General features: G+C 41.9%; 1 protein-coding gene across 1 annotated transcript in view; it reads right to left on the bottom strand.

The window, feature by feature from the left end:
- Nucleotides 1-3003: 3003 nt before the first annotated feature.
- Nucleotides 3004-21188, bottom strand: part of EBF2 (EBF transcription factor 2) — a 126497-nt gene continuing 108312 nt past the window's right edge. Inside the window, exons 11-16 of the mRNA XM_030510217.1 lie at nucleotides 16665-16753; nucleotides 15671-15736; nucleotides 15386-15563; nucleotides 13739-13924; nucleotides 12795-12962; nucleotides 3004-4195 (exon numbers count right to left, since the gene is read on the bottom strand). Coding sequence (XP_030366077.1) covers nucleotides 4164-4195; nucleotides 12795-12962; nucleotides 13739-13924; nucleotides 15386-15563; nucleotides 15671-15736; nucleotides 16665-16753 — 719 coding nt within the window. The 3' untranslated portion in view covers nucleotides 3004-4163. The remainder of the gene's footprint in view (nucleotides 4196-12794; nucleotides 12963-13738; nucleotides 13925-15385; nucleotides 15564-15670; nucleotides 15737-16664; nucleotides 16754-21188) is intronic.

The raw sequence follows: 21188 nt of genomic DNA, 5'->3' as shown, positions 1-21188 counted from the left end.
TGTCACTAAAGCAACCATTTTTAAAGTGTTATTGCCGTAACAAGTCACAAAGATGGTAAAGAATAAAGCCCATGGAATGCTCTGAAATTAAGATAATTCCCCCCCTTGTTTACAGTACAAAAATTTTATTTTTTGTTAGGATAATTTAAAGTTTCAAACTGAAGTAGACATATTCATTTTACAAACAAGATATTCTTCCATAAGTAGGACCATTAAAAACAGTAAACAAAAAAAAGCTATCTTTACAAAAGCTCTGTGCATAGCAACTTCAGACCGGGTATAACTGACAAAGCAAAACCCCAACAGAACGACCAGCCAACCCCAAACGAACCCCAAAACTATACAGGAGGGAAAAATGAGGCCTTAATTTACAGAAGGGCAAAAATGGTCTTTCAAAACCATGCATATTGGAGGTGTGCAAAGAAAGAGGGAGAGTAAGATGCTATACCAAGATAAATAATGAAACAAAACATACTCTTCCAAAGGTAGGATGAAATCTGTAGTTACCTATTGCAACACTTTCATTTCTCTAGTGGCAAAAAGGAAAGCTGTTAGGAAATATGGAACAGCAATAACTAAAAGAGGACAGATTTGCTTATTACACTTGAAGAAAACCCTTACACATCCATTTTTACATTACTTTTCCTTTTTGTTGGGTGCTTTGCCATTGCTAAAGTCCTTCTTCCATGGTCAAGGATTTCTTATTGTAGTTATTTACACGGACTTTTCTTTGTAAAGCTACCAGGAAGTTCTACGCTCAGGTACGGTGATTTCCATGCATGAGCCAAATTCATGTTCTAAATCACTGCTGTGTTGAATGGTTTTCATTTGGCTCGGGTCAAACCAAAGTTGTTTCCCACATTTACACGGGCAGACACAGTGGTTTCTCCTCCTGTACTTGGAGTAGCTTTCTGGGGAGGTTTTCTCCTGTGTTTGGGCTCATGGTTCCCTCACCTGAGCAACTGGATGGAGCCAAAAGAAGTAACTCCAGTGTGAAGGGGACACTGAGCGGTTCAGAACTGTCCCTTTCCTGTTGGGTTTACCCTGAATCTTCCCAGGACACCAGTGAGCTCTGCTAAGTGCCTGTGCTCACTAAGCAATGGTAAAAAAGAAGGTGACAATTATCAGAATGGCTTTTTCCAGGAAACGTTCCATTTTTTACATTGAAAACCTTCCTGACTGAGATTCTGAAATGCAAATCTTGCTAAAAGCTGTGGGAGGATTTAAGGGAGCCACCTGCTGTTCTCCAGCACGTGGGCCAGAAATTCCTACCTGGAATATTTGCTGGGCATAGAATTTTGAGTATAAGAAGAGACAATAACATTTCAAAAGTGGCCTGTACAGAGCAGGGCAGGGAGATCCGCCCTCCTGATGCTTTGGGGCTGTTTGGGGTTTTCCAGTAGGTCAGAATGGGAGGGAGGGAGCTGAGACATCAGAAATGAGCCTGGTCCATCAAGAGATTGCTTGGAAATCTGGGACTCAGTGTAGTATTGACTGAAATTTATGGAAGTTTCACTCCCAACTCTAATAATCCTCAATCTGTTTTTTTCCGTGTGTGTGTGCAGAACTCCAAATGTGGACATCCCTCTCAGCCTGGCTGGGACATCAGCACCTAGGAATGCACGGAAAACTTTTCTTGGTGGTCTTTTATGTCTTGCTCTGAATGACAATGCCCAAGTTAGACCCTGTGGTGCCATCAAAGATGAAACTGCAGCAGTACCAACTGCTCACAACCTGCAACTCTTTCCTATTTCAGAGATCCCTTGGCTTCCAAGGGGGTTCCTCGCTGACCTCCGGGGGTTGCTACATGCTGATGGCCTGAAGGGCACACACAGGGACCTGCACCATCAATGACCTTGCAGCCACAGTTAACAGTGAGTTACTTTATTTCATCCTTTGTGGAATGCAGGTGCTTTCAGTAGCCTGACTGTAAGGCCCTGACTAACTATATTCATGCTTCTTAAAAACACATTATTCTCACCACATCTCTTTTTGAAGTTGCTTCTAATTGGGTTTTTGCTGATATGACAAATCGAGCCTTGAGTTTTAGAAGACAGAAACCCCCTCCACCTTTTGGAAACTGAATTCAGTCACACTGAAGAGGCATCTAATGAAGCCATGGCCAGGACCTCACCGTGGGGTCAGGATGACAGGAGTGACCCAGTTCCACTGTCTCCCCAGTCTGTGCCATGTTCTGGTTAAGAAACACCCTGTACATCTTCAAGTATGTTAAATACAATTCTCTCATGAGTTGAACCATGCACTCCATGGTGAAAATAGAGATGCTCTACTCAAGGGGCTGATGTTACATGCTGGCACAACACATCCCTGCACCCAGGGCCTATCCATGGTGTGTGGGTCCCGTCCCACCCCCCAGCATCTTGCCACTTATCTCTGTGGCCAGATGTGAACCACAGGTCTAGAGAGGAGCTTCCTACTCTACTGCTACTCAAAACAGGCTCCAGATCACTTCAGACTTGTCCCTACTTTTCACCATCCCAGGTCCAGCACTGAACATTATCTCCCACACATCAGGATCACCAGGAATACTATTTTACTTACCCATCCATAAAACTACTGGGCACATGGACAAGGACAGTTTCAGGGGCCAAATATGAAGGGTTTATTTATTAACATAAAGATGTTACCATAGGAACAACTATTCATGCAGGTAGGAATTGTGTGTCTTTTAGTGGGGTGTAAGTTGTGTGCCTGATTTTTTTTCCTTTAAAAACATCTTTCCAACAATCAAATTCTCTCAAATGGTCTCTGGTTTAGTCAGGTAACAAGTGGTGGTTTTTTAATAGCCTTGTTCTCACCTTCCAATTTCAGGAGAGAAGGAGAACAAAACTTTTTACTCTAAAATGCATAAAAATTCAAAGCAATCGATTACTTCTATGAACTTCAATATATAAATGGAAAATACTTACCATTTGTAATGACTCAGGATAAAAGTGCATAAATTATTCCAATACATATTTACCCTTATAAATGCACCCTTAATATGGAGTATAACTGAACTTAAGGTGTTCTAACTACATGGAAGAACAGGATGTTGCAGAACCCTCTCCCTCATACATTGAATCTATAAAACACACTCAGTACCTCATGACAAATTTGATCCATTCAGATCCCTCTGGGCCATTCCTCTGCCAGGAGGGTCTTTGAGACTTAGCAGTTAATCGTAGTACCTGAATATTTGAATTGAAATCAAAAATGGAAGGGGGAAAATCGAGGAGGATGCAAATTCATACATGAACCAGCAACCTGGAGACCACAAGGGATGTAAAAGTTCCTGATGGTTTTGTTAATCAGAAGGAATCCTGTACATCCTTGCACATGGAGTCAGTCGGAGGGACCAGGGAGGAGCAATCGCAGCGGTAATAATATATCTCAAACTTATCACTACATTTTTGCATCATTTTTCTTCATTGTACAACTGGAGGGAAAAAAAAAAAATCCAAAAAAGGGTTTAATTTCTACCTCTACATACAATAAGTTACAAGTTTATTTATTTAAATAATTGTAAAACATCTTACATTTTTTTAAAGAGGTTAAACTATAAGCAAATACACACATACACCAAAGTTCCATCATTCATGGCAGTTTGTCCTAGAAATTCTTTCATGCTGGTACCCTGTTTTGTTGAATTGTTTTTTTTTCCTGCATAAACTAAATCGATATCTGAAAGGCTCCGTAGAAAATAGAAACTTCAACTTTTTTCCCCTACAAAGTAAAACAAATTGTATCCAAAATATCAAGCTTGAATCATTTTTGCCAATTTCTTTCTCCTTTTCATAGTTTACAAATCTCAGGAAGGTTTCGTGTCTTTCAGGAAAGACTTTGCATTTCGGATTCCATTCGGGCAACTGTTGTTCATCCCGGCTCGTGGCTGATTCTTCCTTCACAATGTTTTAGGAGTTGACGTGGTTGTGTCACAAATACGAAACAGGTAAAAGATGCAACTTCTGACTTGTCCAGTCCATAAAAAATGTTCCTTTTTTTCTCTCCTGGGCCTGGCTTTCCCCCAAAAAAGAGCTTGTAGTGCTATTATTTTCTTTTTAGTGGTCCATCACAATAAGTAGTTTTGTGCTGTAAAAGAAAAATGAAAACAAAAAAAGAGGAAAAAAGGGAAGAGGGAGAGAAGCAAAACTGCCTCTTCCTTACATTGGGGGGACGACAAGCCCAGTCATGGCTGAAAGAGAAAAGTGACAAAGGTGAAATTCTGGCAAATTTATAAGGAACAAAATACATTTGAGCCCTTCACCCTTCTGCGCACAGTCACAGCCTCATCTGGGCTTAAACCTGACCTTCAGCTGCTTTAATGGGTTTATGCTTTAGAGAGAACTGGGGTGGTGAGACTGACAGTGACCATGGACAAGGGACAATGTGCAGTTGCCACCAAATATACCAAAAACCAAGGCCCGTTGTGGGTCTTAAATGGATAAATCAATTCAAGCCTCGGTAGGTGAATTTCTGGAAATGCAAACCCATTTTTGAGTGCTCATCTCCTGAGGGATGTCCTTGGAGATGGACGTTGCTCAGAACCACCCTCAAAAATTCCGCCTTCCCACACTATCTCAGGTTGGAACGCTCCAAACCATTCCTCAGGACCCTGCTCAGATCTGGGTTTCACTTCCCACAAAAACTGTGTGCAGAAGGGTTATGTTGTGAGGGAACGAAGATGGGAAAGCAAGTGGGAATTGGCCCACATGCTGCTCATGGGACCACACCAGGGAATTGCAGGTCCCCATTCCTGCAACAATGACCAGAGCTGGGTTTGTTAATCCCCTTCCAATGGAACTAACGGAGCAGCCTGTTTCTCGCTCTGCTCACCCCATGTCTGACCCACTGCAGTTCTTCTCTGGCACATTCCCAGAACACTGGGCTTATGGAAATTATTTATTAGTCATTCTCCCTGCCTCTAATTGCAGCTGGATCCTTCATAACTGACACCAGCAAATTGGAAGCTGCCTGGAACTGGTGCTGTTCCCAGAGGTTCTGAGGGGTAAGTTAAGTTTATATGTATTTATATAACAAATGAGTGAGTCATATTTTCAAAGGGGCCTCGGCACAGTGCAAGGTCCTAATCCTGCAAAGATTTATGTTCACTGAAATTTGTGGGATTATTCATGTGTTTAAAGCCCCGTCCTTTGGGAATTGATTTCACCCTTGTGTTCGTGGTGGTTAAAAAAGCGCTTGGGGCAAGCTCCTCAGCTAACATGACTCTTTTATTGGAGCTGTGTTTTTAAACAACTGAGGACGTGGGCTGGGATTTAATACAATAGGAAAAGAAATATTTTCACAGTTTGTACGTGAGGAGTCCCAGCCAGTTTTGGCAGATCCCTGAAAGAGAAAGTGAAACCAAAGCACCTTCAGTCAAACACTGACGTTTACTTGCTTAGGAATTTGCTATTGATTTTCAAACAGGTAATTTACATAAGCCTAAATAAAGCAGGTAAATAAATGTATGCCTGTTTTGGGGGGTGCATTAGAAGAAGAGAGATTTTCTGCTAACACCAAGGAGGAAGCTCCTCCTCCCCAAATTAAACCATGACCCTAAGGGTAGTGTTCAGGCTGGCACTGGAGCCTTCTCCCTGTCTATTAAGCACATGCCTCCCTTTCTGTCCTCTAGGAAAGAAAACTTGGCTTAAATCTTGGATTGATGCCCTCCTCTGGATTCCACAGGGCTGGAAGCAGAGGTAAGTGTCCCCCCACCATCCGCAGGTATCCCGTGTGTATCTGTGTGAGCTCTGCCTCGTCTGCGACAGGCAAAATCATCCAGGTGCACTCAAAGGATTGAAACCGTGTCTCTGGGGTAACCTGGCTGGTCCTTTGCCTACAGCAAACACAGGAGCAGTTCCAGAGGTGGTGCCTGTGGTCACCTTCCCTTCCGGAACAGCCGGAGTCAGGCTGTCTGTGGCCAATCAGATTGTCTGTGCAGAGGCAGCAGACCCTTGTACTGGGAGCATGGATTAATTCCAGCCAGGCAGGGGCTGTTCCCAAGGGGAATAGCCCACATTGGCACAGTTGCTTTTCCTGATACTATTGTTATCAGCATGATATTAATTTTTTTTTTAAGCAAGGAAAACAACTTCCAGCAGATCAAAGCAAAGGCCAAGCCTGAGATTCTGCCATGTCTCTTCAAAAATATTTGAAGACCACATGTAGATGCATCATTTTGGAAAGTTCCTTACAGGTAAGTGAAAGTACATTTTTACTCTATAACTGAAGATATTCTTTCTGCAGCAGTCCTGGACTCAAGCTAGTGATGGCAACAGCAGCACTGCCTCTGCAATCAGGAAGAGTATGTTACTACCCCTGTAGGGGGTTCTGGTGACCCCTTTTTTGCCTCCCTTCCTCCTCCTGAGCAAACAGCGGGTCCCTACTTTCCCCTCCTTGCTTTCCTTTCCTTACTTTAGCCCTCCCAGCCCAAGTGTGTTTTCTCCCTCCAGGCTGTAAGTGCTGCGGAGCAGAGACTGCTCACAAGTTGCCTGCCACTGGGCAAATTCAGGTAAAACTCTTACTTAACTTAAAATAGAAAGGACAAGCAAAGGGTAATTGTTTCACTGGCATTTCATCCTAAGGTTGCAACTTCACCTCCTTCTGCAACAAAGAACAAGGAGGGTGAGGAATATTGGCTGGAATTCTCACCTGGTTTTCCCCAGCTCATCTGAGCGGCTTTGCTCAGTGGTTCTCTCTCTTTTTACATACCCTCATCCGGCCATTTCCACCCCACCTCCACTCCCCTTTGGGGCTGCACTGTCAAAAGCCTATTCCCAGCCTGTATCGCTTTTTATTGAATGTTTGTGAGGTTTGGATTAAGGTCTTACACTGCTAGCAAAGCTGTAATTATTTTTGCCTGTATTACTATATATTGAATCGATGTAACTTTTCAATAAAGGTGGTTCAATGCAGGACACTCCCTGATGAGTTGGGAATATAGAAACCACAGTCATTATCCCAGAGGGTCTTTTTTTTCTCTTGGAGGGAAATGGAAAAAGAATTAGAGATGAGCCTTATTGTATTAACCTTGACAGCTTGCAATTATCAACTGAAACACTTCATTAAAATTGTCACAAGGTTGGAGAATTTTTTTATAAATAAATAATCCAACATGGATAGTACCCAGATGCTCTGGTGATGGGCACCTTTAATGGCTGTAATTAATAACCATCACAGGCCTGGTGTTTACAAGTAGCCCCTAAAACTGCTGCCTTGCTTTGTAGTGGAAAAGAACTGTGCAGTTCAAAGAGCTGCTTGGTAAGAAGTGGACACATGGACACACACACACATGTGTGCACACACTGATCTAGTTCTTCAGCTATCACCAGTGCTTTGTTGGTGCCTGAATTCTGACCTGGTTTAAAACTCTGCTTTCTGGAGATGGTGTTGAGCATTTACAGTCACTGTCACATAAAAAACATTGCTTTCTCATTTGTTTTTTGTATTTTGGCACTAGGTTTCCAGCAGACTCCAGTCTTACAGTTCTACGGCTCTTTGAAGAGGTGAACAAAGTGCTCCGGCGGTGCTACTCTGAGCATCTTAACTGAACGTTCCTACCCTGCAACACCAGAAACATCTCCACGCGTGAGCTGGCTGCAGGTAAAGGGAGGGTTGCACTCTGCAAGCCACCAAGATGTCAGTTGGCCTAATAAAAGCTGCCTCTACCCACCAGGCTTCGCCATCCTGCTGAATCCCAGCACCGTGACCACTAGAAAATGTGCAGACTTACTTTCAATATTAAGACCACAGATCCATTTATTTAGTATCATCATTTATTATTAAGTAACTAAGGAACTGAAAATCATAGAGAAAAGAAAGGATTTCCAGAGGAAAACCCAGCTGGCCTTCATGGAGCAGAAAACCAGCAGTGGCTTGGCTGAAGGGCACCATCATCCTTTATACTGGAATGTAAGCAAACTAAATTCCAGTTCCTGTGAAGGATGGTTCTAACTAAGACACTAAAAAGTAGCCAAAACCTTCGAGTTTTTCCTAAAGAATTTAATTTTTTCCTCCAGGAAAGTAACATTTTTTTTGCAGCAATGCTTCTGTATCTGGATGGAACATCGAAGTCTGTCACTCATCCACTCACCGTGTCTAACCACAAGCAGGTAAGAAAGATATTTATGAATAAGCAGTGGGTTTGTCTCTTTTAGATAACAAGCAGGTTAAGCCATATTTTGTGTAAGATGTTTCTGAGCAACCTAGATAAAACCACTGATAGCTCAGAGATGAAGTCAACTTGGTCTCACCTGTGGAGTTGTGTTGATGTATTTACTGCCTCACCATGGTGCTAAGCTGTGCAGGCACTAAAGGCTGCCTCAACAACCATTGTGATTTAGTTCAAGCTAATTAGGAACACCCTTAAAATCAAAATATGTGTTTGCAGTGTCACACATGCATTAGTTTAATTACTAAAGCACACAGGAATGTAGAGCCACTCTGCAATTAGCTGTTCTTCCAATTAGACTAGAAAGCAGCTAAGTTTTTGCCTCCAAGATGTCAATAGTGAATCTTACCCAATCTCCTCCTTTTTTGGGGGGGGACACCCAACAGTTCTGAATATTTTCTTCCATTAAAAATGGAGCTCTTGTCTAGCCCAACTAGCTCTGTGACATATGAAGAGCTACTAAAATTAACATCCCATCAAATGAAAGATAAGTAATTAATAGTAACAGGAGATATTTTTGTTCGGTTAAGTATTAGCAAGACGTTTTAAATAGCTCTTAAGGTTTTTATTTTGGAGCAGGCTCTGCTGCTTACATCTCTGCCAATAAACTGGGGAGAAAACTGTACTTGATCCTTCCACTGTATCAGATTTAATCAGATGGCAGATACATATTTTTCGTATCTATTGACATCATGTACACAGCATTTGCTGCCTTTGGCATAATTAAATCACTGTCTTGGCTCTGGAATCATTCTGATTCAGGCAGAAGCATATTGCTGAACATGCCTAGCGTGGAAGTGGCCCTGTTATTTTACCTGTTTAGAATCTCTGGTAAGAGTTATTTTAAGAGTATATTTATTTAAGCGTTGAGTGGAGCTGGGCTTCGACACAGAGCAGCAGGGCAGGCACTGCACTGATACCACTCAGGAACCATTGTGTTGTGTGAACAAGCCAGGCCATGAGAGTCCCACCCCTTCCAAACTTTTCAGAGCAACTATTTCTCTCTTTACCTGTTTGCACAGCCTTGTAATGCAAGGAGAGTGGAACCCCCCGTGCTGTTGACACCCTTAATGTGGTCAGGACAAGGTATTGGTAATTTAACACAAATACTTGTATCTTTAATATAAATACCTGTATCTCTTTAGGGAATAGTCCAGGTGTCCCCTTTGCTAAACTGCTTCTGAGGGTATCAGGCTTCAATACCTTTGGATTGGCCAGGATCCTGACAGTTAATGGAACATCTGACCTTCTGGGGCTTGCCTGCTATTCCTTGTAACTGAGCTTGCATTTTTATGTTGAGATGTGCTGAGCTGGCCAAAGGGAATCTGGGCACTCAGCAGTCCATGCTGTTCCAGCAGTTTCCAATTTGCTTGCTTTTCCCATCAGCTGCCTTCCATCTGAGATGAGTTGATTGGGCATTTGTGTACTTAGCATGCCGTGTTGCATCACATCATGTTCTATCTAGTGCCTTTTTTAAACTGCCTTGACATACGACATGAACAGAGCACACAACCGTTGTGATCAAGATCACCTGTGCTCAATTTGGAGAGCATATAGAAGTGAGTGGTGTCCAGTATGGATTGCTGCTTATTCTCTACCTATAATGTCCTGTTACACTGTAGGAATGGATAGCAGATGGCAGGTGAGAGAGGTAAGCAGGAACACATGGCACAGGGGGTTATCTGAGGGTATCCCACATGTCTTGGGCTGTGTTGTGCAGCTCAAAGCCAATAGATAGGCAGGTTTCATGCTTAGCCACTACTTTTGAGTTACAGGATATTCTCTAGCAGCTGTCCTACTGCCTCCAGCAGCTCTTAAGCATCATCAAGACCTTCCTCCCAAAATGCATTTTTGGAAAAAAATTTCCAGCAATACCGTAAACTGCCTGGAATAATGGGAATGCCAATCTGAGGGTGAAGCTTGTACATGTACAGCGCCTTCTCTTTAGACCAGTTTCAACTCAGGCTTAAACACTTCTTGGTTAACATACATGGAAATTATATTCTAGGTTTTCATTGCTGCTTGTGAGTGGCACGCCCTGAGGTGTGGGTAATACAGCTCTAATGCAACAGGATGTGGTAAGTAGGATGGAGACTGTATCACCAGGAAACTTTTGCCTTTGAACAGAAGATGTAACTAAATTACACTGCAAACATTACACTGCAGTAAAAAAATCCCCATTGGGGAGATTTTTCCCTATATTATGGAGGGTGGGGAAATGGAGGTAATGTCAAACCACTTGCCTGGCATGCTTTGGGAAGGAGCCTGCATCTACTTACTGCTTGCTCTGCACTTTTGCTATTCTATCTTCATCAGTATTTACTGATGCTGAAATTTGAGATATAAGTAAATAAATTACATTAGCAGCTCATCTATTCTTAGCTTACAGTACCGGGCGATGGCATAGCCGAGGAGATTAACCACCTCCCATTGCTGCAGCCCAGTAAGTCCATTCAAGCAGCCTCTTTGGGACCCTCCTGTTGACTTTCTGGCCACATCTGTCTGTCAGCACTGTGGGAACGTTAATTTGGATATCAGGCTGTGTGTATCTGGATCCCTTCCAAAGCATGTGCGCCCCAGCTTGCATCAATTTAAATATTTCAGTTGGAAAAGGAGAATTTGCATCTATGGCTGAAACAGTTAAATAGTTACAAAGAGCTGGCATGGCAAACGTGGGCAGACGGGATCTACTCTGCAAAGCAACTACTACCTTTGCTGGGAGTCATCATCTGTTGTTGCTCGTTGTTGCAGCCTGACTGACAAAAGTCCTGGTGTACTGTGTGTGCTGAAAACTTATTTAAATAACAGCATATTATTATATTTATGTAGTAGGCTGTTGATGTACAAGAAGTATCCCACAAAGGGATATAGTTAATAACGTTTGTATGGGTTTATCCATATCCAAGTCTCTTCATCTCTATATGCCTGAACTATTACAGTGAATAATCATAATCTTAACTGATACATTAGTCCTGAACCCCCAAAAGTCATGCTTTTGTCAGTAGAAATGCATGGATGCAAGGTCTGGATTTTTAGGTTTGAGCTTTTATGTTATACTTTAAAGTTCTATTTTTAAAATAATTTACTGATTGCTAACTTATAGATTGGAGAAAATATAAACACTAAACACTAATACTTTACCTGTTTACAAAAGGATTACAAAGGAGATTAAGTGGAATCTTGCGCAGCCAGGACAGATGTGGTAAGTTAAGGAAAAGTATTAACTCAAAAAGTCAGTGGGTTTTTTTAATCTGTGTTTATTTGTCTCCCTGAAACAATATGAGTGATTTTCTCACTGAACTGATTTGGGGTTGGCATTGCCTTAGGTAATGTTATAGCAGTCAGGCCTTCCCAGCATAGCAGTTAGGCAAGCCTAACATTAAAGCAGACTTTAATCTGTTCCAAATGCACCGACCTGGCTTTAGATTAGAGCCACTGTCCAACTGGCTTAAGCTAATAGTTAAGCTGATAACCCTTCCTAGGTAAATGTTTCACTAAATCAGACCAGGTGTCTAATGATGACTCTTTAGACACCAAAAAATAATTTACCAAAACCAAACCCATTTCTAACCAGTTTAGATGAACAGCTACAACTGTTGGGCCAACAAAACTTTCTAAATGTAGAGTTTACAAAGTTACTTTAAATCCTTCTCATCGTCTTTAAACAGAGTGGAAAAGAAATTCTCTTCCCCATCGCCATGCTACCGGTGCATTTACGTGGGTAGATCAACACCTTTCATGAAGAGGAAGAAGATGATCTCAGAGAAGCAGTTTCATGTCACTGGGGCAGGGAAGAAGCTGTTTCAGAATTCTGTAAGTTTGCTTTTAAAAATAAATGTAATTGGTTTTGTTCACCACACTTCGAATTTCCTCATTGTATAAAATAGTCACACTCTGTGTATGTCCCTGGGGTCCAGCTAAGGATTTATAAGGCACCCAAATCAACAGGTGCAGGTTGTGGGGCTCATTTTGGAATTACCACTGGCTCTTGGCATGGCTGAATTCCCAGAGTTGTGTTTTCTGTGGTATCTCTAGTGAAGTCTGAAGGAGCCAGATGACTTCCCAGGCCCTATAAAGGCTGTTTTTATGGAGACTTGGAGCGTATTTATGTGCCGCACCCCCCCCCACAGCCTGTTAAAAGAAATAATTTAGTACAGGTTTCCATTCTTATCTTAATACTCACATTTGTTTTGCAGATCACCTTTAAAAAGGCTGTAAATGTACTATAGGGCTCAATTCCCTGTATGAGCCTAAACCTTGCAGCAGGTTTCGAGCCATGGGCTGTTACATACAGGGCTGTGTGGTAACTCTGAAGGGCAGACACTCGTTTCACAAGTCCTTAAAGCCTAAGGAGAAGAAGTTGTTCCTCACCAAAGATCTGGTACCGAAATGCAGCGTGGGGCAAATCCTTCTTGCTCTAAATGAGTGTCTGTCCCCTGTTGTTTTAAAACCAAATAGACAAAGCTCAGAGCATTGCTTTAATCCAGTTGGATTGGGTCAGATTTCGACTACTCAGCTCTGTAATAGCAGTGTAATGGTATTCAGATGATTCCTGTGTTTACCCAGACTAACACTGTGTGCTTTACATGTGCAGGCTGAATATTAATTGTACATTTCTTACCTCTAAACCCATTTCCATTGCCACTAGAGCAGGCAGGAGAAGGAGACCCTTGGGGTCTGATGACAGGAGCAAAGGCACTCTTCTGTTTGACAGCAGGGAAGACGGAAGAGGAGAATGGAAGGATGGAAGAAGCGCTGGAGGAGCCAACTGTCGGACTTGAAGACATTACTGCAAGAGGAAAAAGTGAATCCTTACCAGAAATGCAGGCACAGAAGTTGGTAAAACTGCTGAGGATGTCTCCCTTCTTTTTATTCATTTTACTTCTACAAGAAAATCTCAGTCTCACCCTGAGCTACAGTGTAGATAAATAATTAAATAATAACTCAGTAAATAAATAGCTGTTTAACTGTTATTATTTTATATGTGTGTACATATGCATTACACACACTCTTGCCAGAGAAAAAACAAAGCATGAAAGGAAATGGTAAAACTAGTAACTAGAAGTGGAACAATACTAAATTCCAGAATTGAATCCCACTGTTGTTGTATTTCTGGTTATCAAGGTAATACAGTTGCACAGGAAATTAATCCACGATTCAGCTCTCAGATGGATAATGCAGTTCCTACACATACAACTTATTTCAGAGTGCTTTTACATAGAACTCAGAGGAGCCTGTGCTAAAAGTGATGGCTACTTGCTTAATTACCTGAAGCTGCAAACTGTACCTTTTTTCTCACTGCGGCCTTTGCCACTTTGGAATCTGTATAAGGGTAAAAAAAATGAAGGAAACACAAGTAGGATTCAGTATTCCTCTATTCTTGAAAAATGGGAACACTTCCTAGTTCAGACTAAAAAATACCAGAACCCAAATCAGAACCTTTTACAAAGGTTTCACTGAACCTTGAGTACTTCTCTTGAAAGACATCACTTGCTGCAGTTCCTGATGTGGTAAATGAAGTTAAGCAGGAGCAAGAATCAAAGGTAAGAGGAGCAAAGCACGTACAGCCATAGGGGGATCCTGTGGGAGAGCCGTTGATGAAGCCGGGCGAGCCGGGGACGCCCAGGTTGGACATGGGGACGTTGCTGTAGCCGTTCATGCTGTTGCTGGAAGTGCTGTAATTGGACTGTTGAGGTGTGGAACTGGAGGAGTAACCTCGGGGTGAGATGCTGCTCGTATTGCGAATGTAACCTGGAAGAGAACACGGTGCAAAGCGTGGCAATGGATTCGACTTCAAACTTTCTCCTGTATATTCCCTGCTTAAGTAAATGATTTATTTAAATCCAGATTCATTAAAACATTTAAGGAAATGTCATTCAGTTCAGTGGGGTTTCTGCACATGCTTTCAAGTTAAGCAATATTAAGTGTTAAAACAACATGGGAAACTAACTTTCTGAAGTGATCTGATGTGTATTTTTCTAATCACAGTTGATTTGATTAAAAACTGAAATTTGTTCTAAGCCCCAGAAAGCAGCACGTGTGCTTCTCTGTGTCTGAGGTAGAATTCATAATGGGTGTGGGATTTTCTATTGTTTTAGAGGGAGATTATACTTCTCAAATTATTAATGAATCACAAATAAAGCAAGTACATTACTAAGGGGAAATTACAACCCAGATCTAGTTTGCAGCTATTTTATATATATATATAAAAAATATAGAGTATCTATAAGATACTTGGGGAAAAGAAGAATAAACAGGATAAGTAAAACCATTTTTCTCTGTTAAAAAAAAAAAAAAAAAAAATCAAATATTTGAGAATCAAAATTTAGCCTCCTTTTCTCCAAAAGGAGCCCTGAAGAACACCACAGCCATCAGCATTAAAGTACAAGGCTATTATTACAGCTGCAAAAGGCTTTTTTCCATGGAAAAGCTTTCATTAGAAAGATGGGATCCAATAGCTACTTTAAACACGGTTACCATTTAGATATCAAGCCAGGTGATTTCTGCCCATTTATATTATGAAGCTCTAATTCAGGGCTGGTGAGACCTTATTAAGAGAAGCAGAATTATCTAAATGATGACTTTTAACACAGCATATGTAGTATCACTTCCTCTGACATGGCTTTACTGCTGTGGAGTGTTAAACACCGCACTGCTCCTGCAACCAGCTACAGCCTCTGTGTTACTGGAATCCAGTGCTAAAAATCCAAATAGTCAAGAGTCAGAAAACACCCAAAGTTGATGTGTTACTGTTAATACAGCATTTATGGCATGTTTTCCTAACTAGCAATAATATTTATGTTATGACATATACAAGTTAACATTAAGGTAACAACACCAAAGAAGCAGCCTTAAAAAGAAAAAAAGGGAATTCTCCACCTATTTAAGCTGTTGCTGCCCTTGTTTTTTATGAAAACAGATACAACAACAACAAAAAGCCATTGTGGGGAGCAGGGGGAGGATCAGGGTGAAGCTGGTACCAAAAAATACTCAAAAATTATTTCACACATACATAGCTAATGTGCTGCCTGGAAGCTGGTACAGGCAAAGCACCATCCACAATGGCAGCACTCCTCCATTTCTAATGCAAACAGTTCAAAGCCACCTTTCTGTCCAGAAGAGAAGCAGGTAGAGAAGTTGAGGAACTCCTGTGGTAGCAACTGGGGTTCAGTGTTTCACTGTTTAAATTAACACTGCACTTGCAGCACATACCTTGGTTGTTCCCTTGTGTTGACTCTGAAATGCTGACTCCTAACTGGCTACCGTAGGAGTTAATTCCCATCATACTGCTGTGAGCGGGAGAGCTGGACAGTGCAGGGATCTGGGCGGGATTCCGTGGCACACTGTAGAGAGCCTCTGCGATGTCTGCAGCTCGTTTCAGAATGATGTCCTGCAGGACGAGGGGGACCAGGTCAGAAACGTGCATGGAGAAAAGTTCTAGATGTTTATGACCAAACCTGACCGTGTACCACTCCCCTGCTGAGGAGTCATTCTGACCTGGTTGTTATGTGGCGTTCCGTACAGTGCTTCAACTAGGTCAGCAGCTCGTTTCAGCAGCATTTCCTGGAGAATGAGCAGATGCATAACATCGCTATTTGAACAGAAAAGGATTTCAGAGCAAATAAAACCTTGGGATCATATTTTCTGAAGTGACTACTGTTTGTGTGTGTTCATTCTGAGAACTGGGTCCCTTCAAGAGCCGTTATTTGCCACTTATCTGACAAACTGAACCCCCTGCAGTATCTCTAAACCTGATACCAACATCACGGGTTATGTTGGGAAGCACTGCCGGGGTGTGAGACGTGCCGGCACCGCGCGGTGCGCCCCGTGCTCCCGCTCATCGGGAGCTCTCCGTAGTCCTGAACCTGCCCTCGGCTCCAGAAAGGGAAAGAACTTTCCAACACACCCAACTGAAATAGGAACTGTTCCCTTCTCAATTTTGATGGATACTCTTTTGCACAGACACGTAAAAAACTGATTAATCCCCACGTCCATGTCTGCTTTCTAAATAACAATCACCAAACAAACAAACCACTTTAGCTGGAAAGTATCTTATGTTACCTCTGGTTATAGGGAAAAAAATGACACAGTATAATACCTGAATACAACAGTCTTTCATCATGCAAAGATGGTAATTGGTACTTTTGGTACTGCACTAAAATCAAGGAATACAGCCATGAAACACCACACACTGTGCCAGGTGCTGCATCAATACAGTGATGTGGATAACACTGCAAAGGACAATGGACATGACCTGGGAAGATACCTGCATTGGACACTCATTTTATCTACACAGTGTTTGAGCTCTAAGAGGTAAAACTTACTGGCAGCTGTGGCTTCCACACAATCACATTCTTGTTTGGACCTACAACTAATTGGTAAACTTATGTTCACAGATATAACAGTCATTTAAGATACAATTTTGTCTCTTTTATAAGAGAAGTAAAAGAACATATTTAGTGAGCTCAGTGAAAAGGTTAAACTATTTTACCTTAGCTAGTCTTTCAGGGTCCCCAGGATGTCTCGGGATGACCTTCTGCAGTCTTTGGAAACCATAATCTATGGTAGGTTCATTTAAAGCTGAAAGGAAAACAGGAAAACACCACCATATTATATGAGTATGTGTATATCTATATATCTATATATCTATATCTCTATAGCTCTATATATCTATATCTACATATATCTATACATCTATATCCGTATCTTTGTCTACGTTTAATTACCTAAGATAGACGGGTTTCACAGCTTCTCCCCAGAAAACCTCTCCTTGCCTGGGTCCCTAAAAGGAGTCATTGCCCACTGCTCAGGTGAGCCCTGATCACTGTAAGACAGGCTGAATAATAAGCTACTCCCCCACTAATCTCTTTTCAAAGACAATACTTATTCTACCACAAGGAAACCTGGGACACACAAGCTCTTAATGCTGGGCTATTGTAGAGACCAGGTCCCCCAACTCCTGGTACCTGAACTCCACCAGTTTAATTGTTCAGCTGTTTCTGCCATTGCCATGTAATGACCTGCATGGTGCTCCTGGACAATCCATCAGCGTGTCTGTCATTTGTTAAACAATTAGTGATATCCTTCTGCTTACAGATAAGCCCTGAAAGAATTCTGTGTGCTCACACACGGATAAACACACGCACACCACTTCTCTGCTGGTGGGCACAACTGAACTAAATTTACAGGCTTGTTTTCTGCCAGTATCCCACAAAATGCACCCATTCAGAGGCAGGTAAGTTGAAGCAAATGACAAAACTCATGTGAATGCTGAGTGATGTTTGCAAAACTTCTTGCTGAAAGTATTCCAAAGGGTCACACTCGTGACTTTGGCTTATTTGGTAAGAGCAGAGAAATCACAACTTCCACATTTAAAACATCAGTTTCTGATGCTGATTTCTCATCATCTATCAAAGGCTGAGTAAATAATTTGAAAGATACAGCAGGGAGGCACTGCCACAAAAATACCCCTTTAAGGATGAATGTATTTACTTTGGGCAAAACTCACTGTGTCAAACACATTATGGTACAAATACAAATTACGACAGGTCTTCCCCTGCATTCGTTAGACAGTCAGAAATGAAAAGTACCATATTTGCTCATCTAATAAACATGACATACACCCCCCTGATATTTTGCCATCACAAACTAGGGCACAGCTATTCATTAGGCACATTAACATCGTCAGTGGTGTGTGGCTATGATGCACACAGAGCCACTTCACTGTGGTGATGTTAATCTCCAGTGGATAAACCAAGATATTTTGACCCAGATCCTCAGTCAGTAATAGCTGGTAGAGCCCTACTGCCACCGCTGATGATTTCATAAGACTTCAGACACTTTAAATACTCTCTACTATGAAATCATGGCAGTAAGAATCTAATTTCTGACTAGTCAAAATTAAACTCCACATTAATACAGAAACCAAAAGGCAAGTGCTGTACCACTCCGCATGCTCAAAGGCTTCGACTGCCTCTAATCCATTAGGATTACAAGTGTTTACTGACACAGTTAGAGGTATGGATTTTAGGATTTCCTTATACTTCAGAATGCATTAGAATTCAAATGACACATTGCTGCTGAGACTCTAAGAATACCCTGGCACATTCAGTAAGTAACGTGTAAGTCCGTCAGCACCATCCTCACTCAGTGGCTTCCATCCTCCTGCACCATTTGCCCTTCTTTTGGGAAAATAAGAATGATACTGTAAATAAGCAATGACATCAGCACAGGAAGCCCCAATTGCAGGATTTGCTGATGGCACCTACTGCATCTCCCAAAACATCCCCAGCACCTTGCAGGAAAACCACCTTGGACCTTGGACACCAGGAGGATGGAACTACCCACTGAGACAGCCTGTTACACTGGGCCGGACTCTCTGTTTATCTGTGCCTGGCTCTGGTATAACGACATGAAGGTAAAAGGTCATATTCCCCACTGAGACACTTTTATATTTACTTTTTATTAAATAATTATGGCATGGCATGAAGTTTAAATATTACAGGAGATGATCAAGTGGGAATTGAGCAGAGAAAATCCAGACCTGAGAATTTAGTCTTGGCTATACTTAGAATGTCTTTCCTCTCCACTGGGAGCCATTCTGGTTTGCTTAAGGAGTTTAATAATACACATTTCAACTGCCACAGAATCTACGTCCCATTTAGGAAGGGGCTTTTTTTTTGGGGGGTAGGGGGGTTTTATAATTCTCAGTAATCCTGAGAATTATAGGCCAATTCTCTCAAGAGCCTATACATCATTTTGTGCCATCTCTCTTCTTGATTACAAGTCTAACCAGTGAAGTTATAGATCTTATGCTAAGCAAAAGCAATGTAAAATCTATAGGAATTCAAACATGGATACACATAGTTTCCTAAAAATAGCTAATGGGAATATACAAAATGCTAATTCAGGAAGAAGAAATTGGCTATTATTCAACAAACATTTTTCCAATGGATTGACATGGATATTTTCATTCTGATAAACAGCAGCAAATCATTTCTCAACAATGTTGAATTGTTCTACGAAGGACTCGATCATTTTGAACCAATGTCTATATTGTGTCTTCCAGCACAAAAGGTTTTCTGTACAGCTTGCAACAAAATTGCCTACTCCTAGTTTTACTCATTATTAAAACAAAAATATCTCAATCATGAAATCCTCTTAAAAACCAGCATCCAACATTTGTGGAAGTAAATGGCACCTTTTCAATTTAAGGGCAAGATAGAGAATCCACCAGCAAGTTCCAACAGCTTCCCCCCAACACCATTTCCACTGACAAAAGAGCTACTGGATCAGTTGTGATTTATCTATGTGTTACATAGAAATATGCCAAAATTATATCCAAATGCTTTTGAGTTCATGGATTCAGAGACCCTAAAAGGGTCTGACACAGCAGCAGGCTGCTCATTACTTCCTACAGATCAGATATCTGAAGTGAAACCCCCAAGAAAGTAGATTCAGGTACAGGAAAATCCCTTCAGCAATTCTCAGATCCGATGTTTTGGGGTCTCTTGAATTTCCCAGAGCACAGTTTAAAACACTGCATGAAATCATGTATGCAAAAAAAGAGCAACCATCTAGTGAATAAACTAAATTGTCAGTCTCTAAACCTCGCTCTAGCATAACTGCTTTACCAACAGAACTGTTACAGTCAGCAGAAGGGAGAGGTCTAAATGCCCCACAGTCTGCCAGGTTTTATCTGTGACAAGGCTCAAACAGCCTATGGCACAGTGCTTCCTCTTTGATACTGTTCCTTACCCTCCAGACCCCGTGCTTTCAGTTTAAATACAACTCTCCAGCTATTATGACTCACTGGAATAGGAGAAGAAACAATTTCTCACACTTGAGCAACCGATGCCATGACATCTGTCTGCATCTGCAAAACCTGAAACAGCAGCTCGGCCCCATTCATCTCAATGGGGACTAACTCAGATACCCAATGATAACAGTGCTGACATTTAAAGTATTAATTATTTCTCAACAAACCACACAAGACTGTGGAAGGAAAATGATGTTATGAAGATCTGCACAATTTATCGTGAGTGACAGCTCATTCTCATATTGCCAGTGTACGCCCTGGGAGATGAGCACTCTCCCCCTTTGCCAGTCAAGAAGGGCTACATTTCTGGACCCCATGGAGCAGAGCAGGGGGAAACACCTCCTCTGTTTGCAAAGTCTGAATGAGAAGAAACAAAGCAGGCAGAGCTCTAGAAATATCCTGAACCCAGGCAACTGGGCCAGAGGGAGCACAGTTTTTGCAATGTGGTGCCTGACCTTCTTAAAGATATGAGAGAAAGGCATCGGTGGCCTTAAAGCTTGAATTCCACCTTTCACTAGTGAGCACCTTCACCAAAGCCAACAGTAAAGAGATGCCTGGTATTCACCTGACAGAATAAAACCTTTCCCATGTTGCCAGCTCCAGAAGCTCACTTCCTATAATCGCACTAATCCTGGGCTTGGGAGGTACCTACTCACTCATCAGTCTACTCCGAGGGGTACATTGTGGTGTAGGGTGGGAAGGATGCTGCTAGAACATGCTGCCCCATCCTGTGTTCTATTTACTGTGTTGGTAACAGCTTTCCAAACACCCCACTCCCTCCCAGCGCGGTGTTGCCTCCTATTGTGTGTGTCTTTCATAGGCTAAAGCAGTGGTAGAGCAAATGCTTTCTGTCACATCAGTTGTGTTCTGGCCACATGAACTCACTCTTCCAATTTGTAGAGCTCACTGCACCCTTGTAAGTGTTGTTTCCCACAAGCAGGTAACAAGACCTTCTCAGATCTACTTACAAGCTTTAGCAAGCCAGTACCCTCCTACCCTTGGTGCCTGGCACAGAGACTGATACAGTACAACCCGGAGTCCAACATATCCTACAGATTATTTTATATTGCATTGCTCTGACAAGGTAACCCCTGGAGGATTTCTGCTCAGCAAGGAAAATTATGTTCAAAATCTCCCTGATATACACATTTCCAGGTTAGCATCTCTGTGACAAAGTAAATGCCGAGCTGTGATCAA

This window comes from Strigops habroptila, chromosome 21 (genome assembly GCF_004027225.2).
Source record: "Strigops habroptila isolate Jane chromosome 21, bStrHab1.2.pri, whole genome shotgun sequence".
NCBI lineage: Eukaryota > Metazoa > Chordata > Aves > Psittaciformes > Psittacidae > Strigops > Strigops habroptila.
This window is presented reverse-complemented; position numbering and strand designations above follow the sequence as displayed.